Source organism: Oncorhynchus gorbuscha, unplaced genomic scaffold (assembly GCF_021184085.1).
Source record: "Oncorhynchus gorbuscha isolate QuinsamMale2020 ecotype Even-year unplaced genomic scaffold, OgorEven_v1.0 Un_scaffold_1066, whole genome shotgun sequence".
Classification (NCBI taxonomy): Eukaryota; Metazoa; Chordata; class Actinopteri; order Salmoniformes; family Salmonidae; genus Oncorhynchus; species Oncorhynchus gorbuscha.
The window spans coordinates 181,492-199,858 of NW_025745962.1; the positions used below are offsets into that span (position 1 = coordinate 181,492).

An 18,367-nucleotide genomic window follows, 5' to 3' on the forward strand; every position below is an offset into this window, starting at 1 on the left:
TGTCTGTGTGTCTCTCTGTCTGTGTGTGTCTCTGTCTGTGTGTGTCTCTGTCTGTGTGTGTCTCTGTCTGTGTGTGTCTCTGTCTGTGTGTGTCTCTGTCTGTGTGTCTCTGTCTGTGTTTCTCTGTCTGTGTCTCTGTCTGTGTCTGTGTCTCTGTCTGTGTGTCTCTGTCTGTGTGTCTCTGTCTGTGTGTGTGTTGTGTCTTGCTGTGCTGTGCCATACACCTTGCCACACTCAGACGCCAGCAGTGCCTACAGAGAGGTTCTGGACATGCAGAAGGAGATGGTTCGGTCTTTAACAGAGCAGAACCAGGCCCTGGGGGCAGACAGGAGGGTGCTGGAGCAGAGGTGTACAGAACAGAGCCTGCAGCTGCAGAGGAGCCACCAGAGGGTCCAGAGTCTGGAGCGGGAACTCAGCAAGGCCCCTGTCCCTACAGCAGGTGGGGTGGATACTGGGGGGTGAGGGGGCAAGAGGGGAGAGGACCTAAGGTGGGGTGGAAGGGGGGACAAGGAGAGAAAAACCCTGGGGCCGTGGGAGACTGGGGGCCGTGAGAGAGACTGGGGGCCGTGAGGGACAGGAGAGACTGGGGTCCGTGAGAGACTGGGGGCCGTGAGGGACGGGAGAGACTGGGGGCTGTGAGAGACTGGGGGACGGGAGAGACTGGAGAGACTGGGGGCTGTGAGAGACTGGAGAGACTGGGGGCTGTGAGAGACTGGAGAGACTGGGGCTGTGAGAGACTGGAGAGACTGGGGGCTGTGAGAGACTGAAGAGACTGGGGGCTGTGAGAGACTGGGGGCTGTGAGAGACTGGGGGCTGTGAGAGACTGGGGGCTGTGAGAGACTGGGGGCTGTGAGAGACTGGGGGCTGTGAGAGACTGGGGGCTGTGAGAGACAGGAGGGGAGGGACTGGGGCCGTGAGAGACTGGGGGCCGTGAGAGACTGGGGGCCGTGAGAGCGAGGAGGTGAGAGACTGGGGGCTGTGAGAGACTGGGGGCTGTGAGAGACAGGAGGGGAGGAGAGACAGGAGGGGAGGGACTGGGGGCCGTGAGAGACTGGGGGCCGTGAGAGCGAGGAGGTGAGAGACTGGGGGCTGTGAGAGACAGGAGGGGAGGATGGGAGAGACTGGGGTCCGTGAGAGACTGGGGTCCGTGAGAGACTGGGGTCCGTGAGAGACTGGGGTCCGTGAGAGACAGGGGTCCGTGAGAGACTGGGGGCCGTGAGAGACTGGGGGGAGGAGGGGAGAGACTGGGGGCTGTGAGAGACAGTGGTCCGTGAGAGACTGGGGGCCGTGAGAGACTGGGGGAGGAGGGAGAGACTGGGGGCCGTGAGAGACAGGAGGGGAGGAGGGGAGAGACTGGGGCCGTGAGAGACTGGGGCCATGAGAGACTGGGGGCCGTGAGAGCCTGGGGTGGAGGAGGGGAGAGCCTGGGGGCCGTGAGAGACTGGATAGGGGAGGGGAGAGACTTGTGTTCTGCATTGTACTTCCTGTGTGGACCAGACACTGACTGTAGCTCCCCCTGTAGGTGAACAGGCAGAGCTGCTGAGTCTGAGGCAGCAAGCCCAGGAGGTGGTCGACGAGAACGACAGCCTGAAGATGACCGTCCATCGCCTCAACGTGGAGCTCAGCCGCTACCAGACACGCTTCAGACCCCTGAGCAAAGAAGAGGTAACTATAACTACCCTAACTATAACTACCCTAACTATAACTACCCTAACTATAACTACCCTAACTATAACTACCCTAACTATAACTACCCTAACTATATAACTATACCTACCATAACTATAACTACCCTAACTATAACTACCATAACTATAACTATACCTACCCTAACTATAACTACCCTAACTATAACTACCCTAACTATACCTACCCTAACTATAACTATAACTACCCTAACTATAACTACCCTAACTATAACTACCCTAACTATAACTACCCTAACTATAACTATACCTACCCTAACTATAACTACCCTAACTAAAGCTTCCCTAACTATAACTACCCTAACTATAACTACCCTAACTATAACTACCAGACAGCCCTGGGCAAAGAAGAGGTATCTATAACTACCCTAACTATAACTACCCGAACTATACCTACCCTAACTATAACTACCAGACAGCCCTGGGCAAAGAAGAGGTATCTATAACTACCCTAACTATAACTATACCTACCCTAACTATAACTATACCTACCCTAACTATAACTATACATACCCTAACTATACCTACCCTAACTATAACTATAACTACCCTAACTATACCTACCCTAACTATACCTACCCTAACTATATATACCCGAATTATAACTACCCTAACTATACATACCCTAACTATAAATATAACTACCCTAACTATAACTATACCTACCCTTACTATACCTACCCTAACTATAACTACCTACCCAAACTATACCTACCCTAACTATACCTACCCTAACTATAACTACCCTAACTATACCTACCCTAACTATAACTACCAGACAGCCCTGGGCAAAGAAGAGGTAACTATAACTACCCTAACTATAATGTGGTTCTGGATGTATTGATGTACTGTAGTAATGTGGTTCTGGATGTATTGATGTACTGTAGTAATGTGGTTCTGGATGTATTGATGTAATGTGGTTCTGGATGTATAGATGTACTGTAGTAATGTGGTTCTGGATGTATTGATGTACTGTAGTAATGTGGTTCTGGATGTATTGATGTACTGTAGTAATGTGGTTCTGGATATATTGATGTATTGATGTAATGTGGTTCTGGATGTATAGATGTAATGTGGTTCTGGATGTATAGATGTACTGTAGTAATGTGGTTCTGGATGTATTGATGTAATGTGGTTCTGGATGTATAGATGTACTGTAGTAATGTGGTTCTGGATGTATTGATGTACTGTAGTAATGTGGTTCTGGATGTATTGATGTACTGTAGTAATGTGGTTCTGGATGTATTGATGTAATGTGGTTCTGGATGTACTGTAGTTACTGTAGTAATGTGGTTCTGGATGTATTGATGTACTGTAGTAATGTGGTTCTGGATGTATTGATGTACTGTAGTAATGTGGTTCTGGATGAATAGATGTACTGTAGTAATGTGGTTCTGGATGTATTGATGTAATGTGGTTCTGGATGTATTGATGTACTGTAGTAATATGGTTCTGGATGTATTGATGTACTGTAGTTACTGTAGTAATGTGGTTCTGGATGTACTGTAGTAATGTGGTTCTGGATGTATTGATGTACTGTAGTAATGTGGTTCTGGATGTACTGTAGTAATGTGGTTCTGGATGTATAGATGTACTGTAGTAATGTGGTTCTGGATGTATAGATTTACTGTAGTAATGTGGTTCTGGATGTACTGTAGTAATGTGGTTCTTGATGTATAGATGTACTGTAGTAATGTGGTTCTGGATGTATAGATGTAATGTGGTTCTGGATGTACTGTAGTAATGTGGTTCTTGATGTATAGATGTACTGTAGTAATGTGGTTCTGGATGTATAGATGTACTGTAGTAATGTGGTTCTTGATGTATAGATGTACTGTAGTAATGTGGTTCTTGATGTATAGATGTACTGTAGTAATGTGGTTCTGGATGTATAGATGTAATGTGGTTCTGGATGTATAGATGTACTGTAGTAATGTGGTTCTGGATGTATAGATGTACTGTAGTAATGTGGTTCTGGATGTATAGATGTAATGTGGTTCTGGATGTATAGATGTACTGTAGTAATGTGGTTCTGGATGTATAGATGTACTGTAGTAATGTGGTTCTGGATGTATAGATGTAATGTGGTTCTGGATGTATTGATGTACTGTAGTAATGTGGTTCTGGATGTATAGATGTACTGTAGTAATGTGGTTCTGGATGTATAGATGTACTGTAGTAATGTGGTTCTGGATGTATAGATGTACTGTAGTAATGTGGTTCTGGATGTATAGATGTACTGTAGTAATGTGGTTCTGGATGTATAGATGTACTGTAGTAATGTGGTTCTGGATGTATAGATGTACTGTAGTAATGTGGTTCTGGATGTATAGATGTAATGTGGTTCTGGATGTATAGATGTACTGTAGTAATGTGGTTCTGGATGTATAGATGTACTGTAGTAATGTGGTTCTGGATGTATAGATGTACTGTAGTAATGTGGTTCTGGATGTATAGATGTACTGTAGTAATGTGGTTCTGGATGTATAGATGTAATGTGGTTCTGGATGTATAGATGTACTGTAGTAATGTGGTTCTGGATGTATAGATGTACTGTAGTAATGTGGTTCTGGATGTACTGTAGTAATGTGGTTCTGGATGTATAGATGTACTGTAGTAATGTGGTTCTGGATGTATTGATGTACTGTAGTAATGTGGTTCTGGATGTATTGATGTACTGTAGTAATGTGGTTCTGGATGTATTGATGTACTGTAGTAATGTGGTTCTGGATGTATAGATGTACTGTAGTAATGTGGTTCTGGATGTATAGATGTACTGTAGTAATGTGGTTCTGGATGTATAGATGTACTGTAGTAATGTGGTTCTGGATGTACTGTAGTAATGTGGTTCTGGATGTATAGATGTAATGTGGTTCTGGATGTATAGATGTAATGTAGTAATGTGGTTCTGGATGTATAGATGTACTGTAGTAATGTGGTTCTGGATGTATAGATGTACTGTAGTAATGTGGTTCTGGATGTATAGATGTACTGTAGTAATGTGGTTCTGGATGTACTGTAGTAATGTGGTTCTGGATGTATAGATGTACTGTAGTAATGTTTTCTGTCCATGCCTTTCAGAGCTCCAGGACCCATGGCCTGCCACTTAAAGGATCTGCTCCTCCCTGGCTGGTCAGTCACTCAGACATTCTCATGGATTCCTCCTCTAGAAACAGTGGCATTTTCTTCTGCTATGTATACCAGTGAATTATGAGCCCTATCCTTAGCTACCCTCAGCGATCCTTAGCTATCCCTGGCGATCCTTAGCTATCCACGGTGATCATTAGCTATCCCTGGCGATCCTTAGCTATCCCTGGCGATCCTTAGCTATCCACGGTGATCATTAGCTATCCCTGGCGATCCTTAGCTATCCCTGGCGATCCTTAGCTATCCCTGGCGATCCTTAGCTATCCCTGGCGATCATTAGCTATCCCCGGCGATTATTAGCTATCCCCGGCGATCCTTAGCTATCCCTGGTGATCCTTAGCTATCCCTGGTGATCCTTAGCTATCCCTGAACGTAATTTGCGAACCGATTGCTATCCTTAGCAATCCTTAAAGCCCAGTTCAGAGACAACAGACGACATGAGACGAGATTAGATAAAACTAGCTATTCTTAGAATGTTGTGTTGTACGACAGCTGACGAAAGACGGGGCTTTCGGATCGAGGAGACGAGACGTGCAGTCGAGACCATTTCCGCGATAACGGTTCCTCGTTACGTCGACGTGATGAAACAAAGTTGCTACTTGTTATAGCAAGTTACTGTAACAAAACGAGTATCAGGAAATACGTGTAACAGTGTAGACTTTATGACTTGTCAGATGAATATCAGCAAGCTAGGCTAGCTATCTGCAGCAGAATAGGTAGGTAGATCTCTACTTGGTTAGCTAGCTAGCTGCTTGGCTGTGTGCAGAACATTAGTTCACTGGCTTCTGATTGTCCAAATGGATCCGTCTCGTCTCAAGACTTTAGCTAAAGGTATTTGACCTGTTGAATGTCGGAAACTCCAGCCGACGACATGAGACGTTTTAAAACCGGACCGTTCAGATGAAGCAAACTTTGTTCTAAAACTCCTTCAGACCGTCGTCTCGTCTTACGTATCTGAACTGGGCTTTAACGAAGTTTAGAGGTCAATTTTTGGATTCCTTTCTCTGCATGTTGAACGAGTGGATTACTCAAAATCGATGGCGCCAACTAAACAGACTTTTTGGGATATAAAAGAACGATTTTATCTAACAAAATAACACTACATGTTGTAGCTGGGACCCTTTGGATGACAAACCAGAGGAAGATTTCCAAAACTAAGTTAATATTTAAATCGCCTTTTGTGAATTTATGAAACCTGTGCCGGTGGAAAAATATTTTGATGTGGGGCGCCGTCCTCAACCAATCAGATGGCATGCTTTCTCTGTAATGGGCGCCGTCCTCAACCAATTAGATGGCATGTTTTCTCTGTAATGGGCGTCGTCCTCAAACAATCTCATGGCATGCTTTCTCTGTAAAGCCTATTGTAAATCGGAAAGTGCATTTAGATTAACAAGAATATAATCTTTTAAGTCTCGCTCTTTTCGCACTGAATGTGGATCTAGCGTTTGTCTGCCGATCATTTCAGAGCGCTGTGTTTTAGGACCGCTCACTGTAGACAACTGACTGCCAACATTTTTCACGCGACTCTACATGTATAATCGGTGCGCTCTTGGTTAGAAAATTACGTTCAAAGGTACTGAGTACTGTCGGCCAGAAAACACTATTGGTATGTCTGAGCCCTTAGCGATCCTTAGCGTTCCTTAGTGGTCCTTAGTAATCCTCAGCAATTCTAATATCCTAAACTTTTGTTTGTTCTTCACTGTTGTCAGAACTGTCACATTAGCAAAGCCAGGGACTCTCTTCTCCTCTCTCCTCTTCTCGCCTCTCTCTCTCTCTCCTTTTCTCCCTCTCCTCTCCTCTCCTCTTCTCCTCTCTCCTCTCCTCTTCTCCCTCTCCTCTCCTCCCCTTTATCCTCTCTCCTCTCCTCCCCTCTTCTCCTCTCTTCTCCCCTCTCCTCCCTTCCCCTCTTATCCTCCCCTCCCCTCTTCTCCTCTCTCCTCCCCTCTTATTCCTTCTCTCTCTCCTCCCCTGATATCTGATGTACTCACTACAGTGGGTGTTCTCTCTCTCTCTCTCCTCCCCTGATATCTGATGTACTCACTACAGTGGGTGTTCTCTCTCTCCTCCCCTGATATCTGATGTACTCACTACAGTGGGTGTCCTCTCTCTCTCTCTCCTCCCCTGATATCTGATGTACTCACTACAGTGGGTGTTCTCTCTCTCCTCTCTCCTCCCCTGATATCTGATGTACTCACTACAGTGGGTGTTCTCTCTCTCTCCTCCCCTGATATCTGATGTACTCACTACAGTGGGTGTCCTCTCTCTCTCTCTCCTCCCCTGATATCTGATGTACTCACTACAGTGGGTGTTCTCTCTCTCTCTCTCTCTCTCTGATCTCTCTCTCTCTCTCTCTCTCCTCTCTCCTCCTCCCTGATATCTGATGTACTCACTACAGTGGGTGTCCTCTCTCTCTCTCCCCCTGATATCTGATGTACTCACTACAGTGGGTGTTCTCTCTCTCTCTCTCTCTCTCTCTCTCTCTCTCTCTCTCTCTCTCTCTCTCTCCTCCCCTGATATCTGATGTACTCACTACAGTGGGTGTTCTCTCTCTCTCTCTCCTCCCCTGATATCTGATGTACTCACTACAGTGGGTGTTCTCTCTCTCTCTCCCCTGATATCTGATGTACTCACTACAGTGGGTGTTCTCTCTCTCCTCCCCTGATATCTGATGTACTCACTACAGTGGGTGTTCTCTCTCTCCTCCCCTGATATCTGATCTCACTACAGTGGGTGTCCTCTCTCTCTCCCCCTGATATCTGATGTACTCACTACAGTGGGTGTTCTCTCTCCTCCCCTGATATCTGATGTACTCACTACAGTGGGTGTCCTCTCTCTCTCTCCTCTCTCCCTGATATCTGATGTACTCACTACAGTGGGTGTTCTCTCTCTCCTCCCCTGATATCTGATGTACTCACTACAGTGGGTGTTCTCTCTCTCTCTCTCTCCTCCCCTGATATCTGATGTACTCACTACAGTGGGTGTTCTCTCTCTCTCCCCTGATATCTGATGTACTCACTACAGTGGGTGTTCTCTCTCTCTCTCCTCCCTGATATCTGATGTACTCACTACAGTGGGTGTTCTCTCTCTCTCCTCCCCTGATATCTGATGTACTCACTACAGTGGGTGTTCTCTCTCTCTCTCTCTCCTCCCCTGATATCTGATGTACTCACTACAGTGGGTGTTCTCTCTCTCTCCCCTGATATCTGATGTACTCCTCCCTGATATCTGATGTACTCACTACAGTGGGTGTTCTCTCTCTCCTCTCTCCTCCCCTGATATCTGATGTACTCACTACAGTGGGTGTTCTCTCTCTCCTCTCTCCTCCCCTGATATCTGATGTACTCACTACAGTGGGTGTTCTCTCTCTCTCTCCTCCCCTGATATCTGATGTACTCACTACAGTGGGTGTTCTCTCTCTCTCTCTCCTCCCCTGATATCTGATGTACTCACTACAGTGGGTGTTCTCTCTCTCTCTCTCCTCCCCTGATATCTGATGTACTCACTACAGTGGGTGTTCTCTCTCTCTCTCTCCTCCCTGATATCTGATGTACTCACTACAGTGGGTGTTCTCTCTCTCTCTCTCTCCCCCTGATATCTGATGTACTCACTACAGTGGGTGTTCTCTCTCTCTCTCTCCTCCCCTGATATCTGATGTACTCACTACAGTGGGTGTTCTCTCTCTCCTCCCCTGATATCTCTCACTCCCCTGATATCTGATGTACTCACTACAGTGGGTGTTCTCTCTCTCTCTCTCTCCCCTGATATCTGATGTACTCACTACAGTGGGTGTTCTCTCTCTCTCCTCCCCTGATATCTGATGTACTCACTACAGTGGGTGTTCTCTCTCTCTCTCTCTCCTCCCCTGATATCTGATGTACTCACTACAGTGGGTGTTCTCTCTCTCTCTCTCTCCTCCCCTGATATCTGATGTACTCACTACAGTGGGTGTTCTCTCTCTCTCTCCTCCCCTGATATCTGATGTACTCACTACAGTGGGTGTTCTCTCTCCTCTCTCCTCCCCTGATATCTGATGTACTCACTACAGTGGGTGTCCTCTCTCTCCTCCCCTGATATCTGATGTACTCACTACAGTGGGTGTTCTCTCTCTCCTCTCTCCTCCCCTGATATCTGATGTACTCACTACAGTGGGTGTTCTCTCTCTCTCTCCTCCCCTGATATCTGATGTACTCACTACAGTGGGTGTTCTCTCTCTGATATCTCTCTCCCTCCTGATATCTGATGTACTCACTACAGTGGGTGTTCTCTCTCTCTCTCCTCCCCTGATATCTGATGTACTCACTACAGTGGGTGTATCTGATGTACTCACTACAGTCTCTCTCTCCTCCCCTGATATCTGATGTACTCACTACAGTGGGTGTTCTCTCTCTCTCCTCTCTCTCCTGATATCTGATGTACTCACTACAGTGGGTGTTCTCTCTCTCTCTCCCCCTGATATCTGATGTACTCACTACAGTGGGTGTCTCTCTCTCTCTCCCCTGATATCTCCTCCCTGATATCTGATGTACTCACTACAGTGGGTGTTCTTCTCTCTCTCTCCTCCCCTGATATCTGATGTACTCACTACAGTGGGTGTTCTCTCTCCTCTCCTCCCCTGATATCTGATGTACTCACTACAGTGGGTGTTCTCTCTCTCTCCTCCTCCCTGATATCTGATGTACTCACTACAGTGGGTGTTCTCTCCTCTCTCCTCCCCTGATATCTGATGTACTCACTACAGTGGGTGTTCTCTCTCTCTCCCTGATATCTGATGTACCACTACCTGATATCTGATGTACTCACTACAGTGGGTGTCTCTCTCTCTCTCTCTCCCCTGATATCTGATGTACTCACTACAGTGGGTGTTCTCTCTCTCCTCCTGATATCTGATGTACTCACTACAGTGGGTGTTCTCTCTCTCTCTCTCCCCTGATATCTGATGTACTCACTACAGTGGGTGTTCTCTCTCTCCTCTCTCCTCCCTGATATCTGATGTACTCACTACAGTGGGTGTTCTCTCTCTCTCTCCCCTCCTCCCCCTGATATCTGATGTACTCACTACAGTGGGTGTTCTCTCTCTCTCTCTCCCCCCTGATATCTGATGTACTCACTACAGTGGGTGTCTCTCTCTCTCTCTCCTCCCCTGATATCTGATGTACTCACTCAGTCTCTCTCTCTCTCCCCTGATATCTGATGTACTCACTACAGTGGGTGTTCTCTCTCTCTCTCTCCCTCCCCTGATATCTGATGTACTCACTACAGTGGGTGTTCTCTCTCTCTCTCTCCTCCCCTGATATCTGATGTACTCACTACAGTGGGTGTTCTCTCTCTCTCTCTCCTCCCCTGATATCTGATGTACTCACTACAGTGGGTGTTCTCTCTCTCTCTCCTCCCCTGATATCTGATGTACTCACTACAGTGGGTGTTCTCTCTCTCTCTCCTCTCTCCTCCCCTGATATCTGATGTACTCACTACAGTGGGTGTTCTCTCTCTCTCTCCCCTGATATCTGATGTACTCACTACAGTGGGTCCTCCCTGATATCTGATGTACTCTCTCTCTCTCTCCTCCCCCTGATATCTGATGTACTCACTACAGTGGGTGTTCTCTCTCTCTCTCTCTCTCCCCTGATATCTGATGTACTCACTACAGTGGGTGTTCTCTCTCTCTCTCCTCCCCTGATATCTGATGTACTCACTACAGTGGGTGTCCTCTCTCTCCTCTCTCCTCCCTGATGTCTGATGTACTCACTACAGTGGGTGTCCTCTCTCTCTCCTCCCCTGATATCTGATGTACTCACTACAGTGGGTGTTCTCTCTCTCTCTCTCCCTCCCTGATATCTGATGTACTCACTACAGTGGGTGTTCTCTCTCTCTCCCCCCTGATATCTGATGTACTCACTACAGTGGGTGTTCTCTCTCTCTCTCTCTGATGTACTCACTCCAGTGGGTGTTCTCTCCTGATATCTGATGTACTCACTACAGTGGGTGTTCTCTCTCTCCTCCCTGATATCTGATGTACTCACTACAGTGGGTGTTCTCTCCCTCTCCTCCCTGATATCTGATGTACTCACTACAGTGGGTGTTCTCTCTCTCTCTCTCCCCTGATATCTGATGTACTCACTACAGTGGGTGTTCTCTCTCTCTCTCCTCCCCTGATATCTGATGTACTCACTACAGTGGGTGTTCTCTCTCTCCTCCCCTGATATCTCTCACTCCCTCTGATATCTGATGTACTCACTACAGTGGGTGTTCTCTCTCTCTCCCCTGATATCTGATGTACTCACTACAGTGGGTGTTCTCTCTCTCTCCTCCCTCCCCTGATATCTGATGTACTCACTACAGTGGGTGTTCTCTCTCTCTCCTCCCCTGATATCTGATGTACTCACTACAGTGGGTGTTCTCTCTCTCCTCTCTCCCCCCTGATATCTGATGTACTCACTACAGTGGGTGTTCTCTCTCTCTCCTCTCCCCCCTGATATCTGATGTACTCACTACAGTGGGTGTTCTCTCTCTCCTCTCTCCTCCCTGATATCTGATGTACTCACTACAGTGGGTGTTCTCTCTCTCTCTCTCTCCCCTGATATCTGATGTACTCACTACAGTGGGTGTTCTCTCTCTCTCTCTCCTCTCTCCTCCCCTGATATCTGATGTACTCACTACAGTGGGTGTTCTCTCTCTCTCTCTCCTCCCCTGATATCTGATGTACTCACTACAGTGGGTGTTCTCTCTCTCTCTCTCCCCTCCCCTGATATCTGATGTACTCACTACAGTGGGTGTTCTCTCTCTCCCCCTGATATCTGATGTACTCACTACAGTGGGTGTTCTCTCTCTCTCCTCTCTCCTCCCTGATATCTGATGTACTCACTACAGTGGGTGTTCTCTCTCTCTCTCCTCCTCCCCCCTGATATCTGATGTACTCACTACAGTGGGTGTTCTCTCTCTCTCTCTCCCCCCTGATATCTGATGTACTCACTACAGTGGGTGTTCTCTCTCTCTCTGATGTACTCACTCAGTGGGTGTCCTCTCTCTCTCTCCCCCCTGATATCTGATGTACTCACTACAGTGGGTGTTCTCTCTCTCCTCCCCTGATATCTGATGTACTCACTACAGTGGGTGTTCTCTCTCTCCTCTCTCTTCTCCCCTGATATCTGATGTACTCACTACAGTGGGTGTTCTGATGTACTCTCTCTCTCTCCTCTGATATCTGATGTACTCACTACAGTGGGTGTTCTCTCTCTCTCCTCCCCTGATATCTGATGTACTCACTACAGTGGGTGTTCTCTCTCTCTCTCTCCTCCCCTGATATCTGATGTACTCACTACAGTGGGTGTCCTCTCTCTCCTCCCCCTGATATCTGATGTACTCACTACAGTGGGTGTTCTCTCTCTCTCTCTCCTCCCCTGATATCTGATGTACTCACTACAGTGGGTGTGTCTCTCTCTCCCTGATATCTCTCACTACAGTGGGTGTTCTCTCTCTCTCCCCCCTGATATCTGATGTACTCACTACAGTGGGTGTTCTCTCTCTCTCTCTCCTCCCTGATATCTGATGTACTCACTACAGTGGGTGTTCTCTCTCTCTCTCTGATGTACTCACTCCCTGATATCTGATGTACTCACTACAGTGGGTGTTCTCTCTCTCTCCTCCCTCCCCTGATATCTGATGTACTCACTACAGTGGGTGTTCTCTCTCTCTCTCTCCTCCCCTGATATCTGATGTACTCACTACAGTGGGTGTTCTCTCTCTCTCTCCTCCCCTGATATCTGATGTACTCACTACAGTGGGTGTTCTCTCTCTCTCTCCTCCCCTGATATCTGATGTACTCACTACAGTGGGTGTTCTCTCTCTCTCTCTCCCCTGATATCTGATGTACTCACTACAGTGGGTGTTCTCTCTCTCTCCCCCCTGATATCTGATGTACTCACTACAGTGGGTGTTCTCTCTCTCCTCTCCCCTGATATCTGATGTACTCACTACAGTGGGTGTTCTCTCTCTCTCTCTCCCCTGATATCTGATGTACTCACTACAGTGGGTGTCCTCTCTCTCTCCTCCCTGATATCTGATGTACTCACTACAGTGGGTGTCTCTCTCTCTCTCCTCCCTGATATCTGATGTACTCACTACAGTGGGTGTTCTCTCTCTCTCTCTCCTCCCCTGATATCTGATGTACTCACTACAGTGGGTGTTCTCTCTCTCTCTCCCTCCCCTACAGTGATATCTGATGTACTCACTACAGTGGGTGTTCTCTCTCTCTCCTCTCTCCTCCCCTGATATCTGATGTACTCACTACAGTGGGTGTTCTCTCTCCTCCTCCTGATATCTGATGTACTCACTACAGTGGGTGCTCTCTCCTCTCTCCTCCCCTGATATCTGATGTACTCACTACAGTGGGTGTCTCTCTCTCTCTCCTCCCCTGATATCTGATGTACTCACTACAGTGGGTGTTCTCTCTCTCTCCCCTGATATCTGATGTACTCACTACAGTGGGTGTTCTCTCTCTCTCTCTCCCCCTGATATCTGATGTACTCACTACAGTGGGTGTTCTCTCTCTCTCCTCCCCTGATATCTGATGTACTCACTACAGTGGGTGTTCCTCTCTCTCCTCCCCCTCCCCTGATATCTGATGTACTCACTACAGTGGGTGTTCTCTCTCTCTCTCTCTCCCCTGATATCTGATGTACTCACTACAGTGGGTGTTCTCTCTCTCTCTCTCTCCCCTGATATCTGATGTACTCACTACAGTGGGTGTTCTCTCTCTCTCTCTCCTCCCTGATATCTGATGTACTCACTACAGTGGGTGTTCTCTCTCTCTCTCCTCCCCTGATATCTGATGTACTCACTACAGTGGGTGTTCTCTCTCTCTCTCTCTCCTCCCCTGATATCTGATGTACTCACTACAGTGGGTGTTCTCTCTCTCTCTCCTCCCTGATATCTGATGTACTCACTACAGTGGGTGTTCTCTCTCTCTCTCTCCTCCCCTGATATCTGATGTACTCACTACAGTGGGTGTTCTCTCTCTCTCCCCTGATATCTGATGTACTCACTACAGTGGGTGTTCTCTCTCTCTCTCTCCTCCCTGATATCTGATGTACTCACTACAGTGGGTGTTCTCTCTCTCTCTCTCCTCTGATATCTGATGTACTCACTACAGTGGGTGTTCTCTCTCTCTCTCTCCCCTGATATCTGATGTACTCACTACAGTGGGTGTTCTCTCTCTCCCCCTCTCTCCTCCCTCTGATATCTGATGTACTCACTACAGTGGGTGTGATATCTGATGTACTCACTACAGTGGGTGTTCTCTCTCTCTCTCCTCCCCTGATATCTGATGTACTCACTACAGTGGGTGTTCTCTCTCTCTCTCTCCCCTGATATCTGATGTACTCACTACAGTGGGTGTTCTCTCTCTCTCTCCCTCCTCACTACAGTGGGTGTTCTCTGATATCTGATGTACTCACTACAGTGGGTGTTCTCTCTCTCTCTCTCTCCTCCCCTGATATCTGATGTACTCACTACAGTGGGTGTTCTCTCTCTCTCTCTCTCCTCCTGATATCTGATGTACTCACTACAGTGGGTGTTCTCTCTCTCTCTCTCCTCCCCTGATATCTGATGTACTCACTACAGTGGGTGTTCTCTCTCTCTCTCTCCTCCCCTGATATCTGATGTACTCACTACAGTGGGTGTTCTCTCTCTCTCTCTCTCCTCCCCTGATATCTGATGTACTCACTACAGTGGGTGTTCTCTCTCTCTCTCCTCCCTGATATCTGATGTACTCACTACAGTGGGTGTCCTCTCTCTCCTCCCCTGATATCTGATGTACTCACTACAGTGGGTGTCCTCTCTCTCTCTCCTCCCCCTGATATCTGATGTACTCACTACAGTGGGTGTTCCTCTCTCTCTCCTCCCTGATATCTGATGTACTCACTACAGTGGGTGTTCTCTCTCTCTGATGTACTCACTACAGTGGGTGTTCTCTCTCTCCCTCCCTGATATCTGATGTACTCACTACAGTGGGTGTTCTCTCTCTCTCTCTCCTCCCCCCTGATATCTGATGTACTCACTACAGTGGGTGTTCTCTCTCTCCTCTCTCTCCCTGATATCTGATGTACTCACTACAGTGGGTGTTCTCTCTCTCTCTCTCTCCTCCCCTGATATCTGATGTACTCACTACAGTGGGTGTTCTCTCTCTCTCTCTCTCCTCCCCTGATATCTGATGTACTCACTACAGTGGGTGTTCTCTCTCTCTCCCCCTGATATCTGATGTACTCACTACAGTGGGTGTTCTCTCTCTCTCCTCCCCTCCCCTGATATCTGATGTACTCACTACAGTGGGTGTTCTCTCTCTCTCTCTCTCTCCCCCTGATATCTGATGTACTCACTACAGTGGGTGTTCTCTCTCTCTCTCTCCTCCTGATATCTGATGTACTCACTACAGTGGGTGTTCTCTCTCTCCTCCCCTGATATCTGATGTACTCACTACAGTGGGTGTCCTCTCTCTCCTCTCTCCTCCCCTGATATCTGATGTACTCACTACAGTGGGTGTTCTCTCTCTCCTCCCCTGATATCTGATGTACTCACTACAGTGGGTGTCCTCTCTCTCCTCTCTCCTCCCCTGATATCTGATGTACTCACTACAGTGGGTGTTCTCTCTCTCCTCCCCTGATATCTGATATACTCACTACAGTGGGTGTACTCTCTCTCCTCCCCTGATATCTGATGTACTCACTACAGTGGGTGTTCTCTCTCTCTCTCTCCTCCCCTGACATCTGATGTACTCACTACAGTGGGTGTTCTCTCTCTCTCTCTCTGTTTCTCATCTCTATATATCTATTTCATGTTCCCTGTGAGATCCTCTGACAGTCTTTAGTAATTAGCTTTGCGTTGTTACGATTTCTGAAAATGTTTAGGGTAAAGTTTTATGGACGGCGAGTTTCCAGTCCAGGATGAGGCTGAATCTGTGTCCTGGAAACCAGCGCTGGGTGTCTAACGTCTGTTTTCATCCTTTCTGTCTTCCAGCTGGACATGAAATATTTATCTCCATTGTTGTTGTCTTATGAAGACCGGCTCACTGAGAAAGATGCTCTCCTGCAGACCTCGGAGGTAAGAGTGTGTGTGTGTGTGTGTGTGTGTGTGTGTGTGTGTGTGTGTGTGTGTGTGTGTGTGTGTGTGTGTGTGTGTGTGTGTGTGTGTGTGTGTGTGTGTGTGTGTGTGTGTGTGTGTGTGTGTGTGTGTGTGTGTGTGTGTTTTATTTCTTTGCGTGTTTTGTATTAGTGTCACCCTGTTATTCTCTTGTTAATATCTTTATGCTTTTTAAATGTGTTATGGTCTATTTAAAAGAGAAACACAAGAGAGTGATTCAGAGCCATTGAACATGCATCATGCTCAGCCAGTATATTAAAGTGATTAAGAGCCATTGACCATGCATCATGCTCAGCCAGTATATTAAAGTGATTAAGAGCCATTGACCATGCATCATGCTCAGCCAGTATATTAGTGATTAAGAGCCATTGACCATGCATCATGCTCAGCCAGTATATTAGTGATTAAGAGCCATTGACCATGCATCATGCTCAGCCAGTATATTAGTGATTAAGAGCCATTGACCATGCATCATGCTCAGCCAGTATATTAGTGATTAAGAGCCATTGACCATGCATCATGCTCAGCCAGAATATTAGTGATTAAGAGCCATTGACCATGCATCATGCTCAGCCAGAATATTAGTGATTCAGAGCCATTGACCATGCATCATGCTCAGCCAGTATATTAGTGATTAAGAGCCATTGACCATGCATCATGCTCAGCCAGTATATTAGTGATTAGGAGCCATTGACCATGCATCATGCTCAGCCAGTATATTAGTGATTAAGAGCCATTGACCATGCACCATGCTCAGCCAGTATATTAGTGATTAAGAGCCATTGACCATGCATCATGCTCAGCCAGTATATTAGTGATTAGGAGCCATTGACCATGCATCATGCTCAGCCAGTATATTAGTGATTAAGAGCCATTGACCATGCATCATGCTCAGCCAGTATATTAGTGATTAAGAGCCATTGACCATGCATCATGCTCAGCCAGTATATTAGTGATTAGAGCCATTGACCATGCATCATGCTCAGCCAGTATATTAGTGATTAGGAGCCATTGACCATGCATCATGCTCAGCCAGTATATTAGTGATTAGGAGCCATTGACCATGCATCATGCTCAGCCAGTATATTAGTGATTAAGAGCCATTGACCATGCATCATGCTCAGCCAGTATATTAGTGATTAGGAGCCATTGACCATGCATCATGCTCAGCCAGTATATTAGTGATTAAGAGCCATTGACCATGCATCATGCTCAGCCAGTATATTAGTGATTAAGAGCCATTGACCATGCATCATGCTCAGCCAGTATATTAGTGATTAAGAGCCATTGACCATGCATCATGCTCAGCCAGTATATTAGTGATTAAGAGCCATTGACCATGCATCATGCTCAGCCAGTATATTAGTGATTCAGAGCCATTGACCATGCATCATGCTCAGCCAGTATATTAGTGATTAGGAGCCATTGACCATGCATCATGCTCAGCCAGTATATTAGTGATTAAGAGCCATTGACCATGCATCATGCTCAGCCAGTATATTAAAGTGAATAAGAGCCATTGACCATGCATCATGCTCAGCCAGTATATTAGTGATTAAGAGCCATTGACCATGCATCATGCTCAGCCAGTATATTAAAGTGATTAAGAGCCATTGACCATGCATCATGCTCAGCCAGTATATTAGTGATTCTGAGCCATTGACCATGCATCATGCTCAGCCAGTATATTAGTGAATAAGAGCCATTGACCATGCATCATGCTCAGCCAGTATATTAGTGATTAAGAGCCATTGACCATGCATCATGCTCAGCCAGTATATTAGTGATTAGAGCCATTGACCATGCATCATGCTCAGCCAGTATATTAGTGATTAAGAGCCATGACCATGCATCATGCTCAGCCAGTATATTAGTGATTAAGAGCCATTGACCATGCATCATGCTCAGCCAGTATATTAGTGATTCAGAGCCATTGACCATGCATCATGCTCAGCCAGTATATTAGTGATTAGGAGCCATTGACCATGCATCATGCTCAGCCAGTATATTAGTGATTAAGAGCCATTGACCATGCATCATGCTCAGCCAGTATATTAAAGTGAATAAGAGCCATTGACCATGCATCATGCTCAGCCAGTATATTAGTGATTAAGAGCCATTGACCATGCATCATGCTCAGCCAGTATATTAAAGTGATTAAGAGCCATTGACCATGCATCATGCTCAGCCAGTATATTAGTGATTCTGAGCCATTGACCATGCATCATGCTCAGCCAGTATATTAGTGAATAAGAGCCATTGACCATGCATCATGCTCAGCCAGTATATTAGTGATTAAGAGCCATTGACCATGCATCATGCTCAGCCAGTATATTAGTGATTAAGAGCCATTGACCATGCATCATGCTCAGCCAGTATAT

General features: G+C 46.6%; 1 protein-coding gene across 1 annotated transcript; it reads left to right on the forward strand.

The window, feature by feature from the left end:
- Nucleotides 1-247: 247 nt before the first annotated feature.
- LOC124021159 (centrosomal protein of 89 kDa-like) lies at nt 248-15,953 on the forward strand (the record flags this gene model as incomplete). Its single annotated transcript, XM_046336511.1, has 4 exons — nt 248-439; nt 1,523-1,665; nt 4,788-4,838; nt 15,864-15,953. Coding segments are annotated over exons 1-4 (453 nt in total), but the record flags the coding sequence as incomplete, so codon positions are not given.
- Between the last annotated feature and the right edge of the window lie 2,414 nt (nt 15,954-18,367).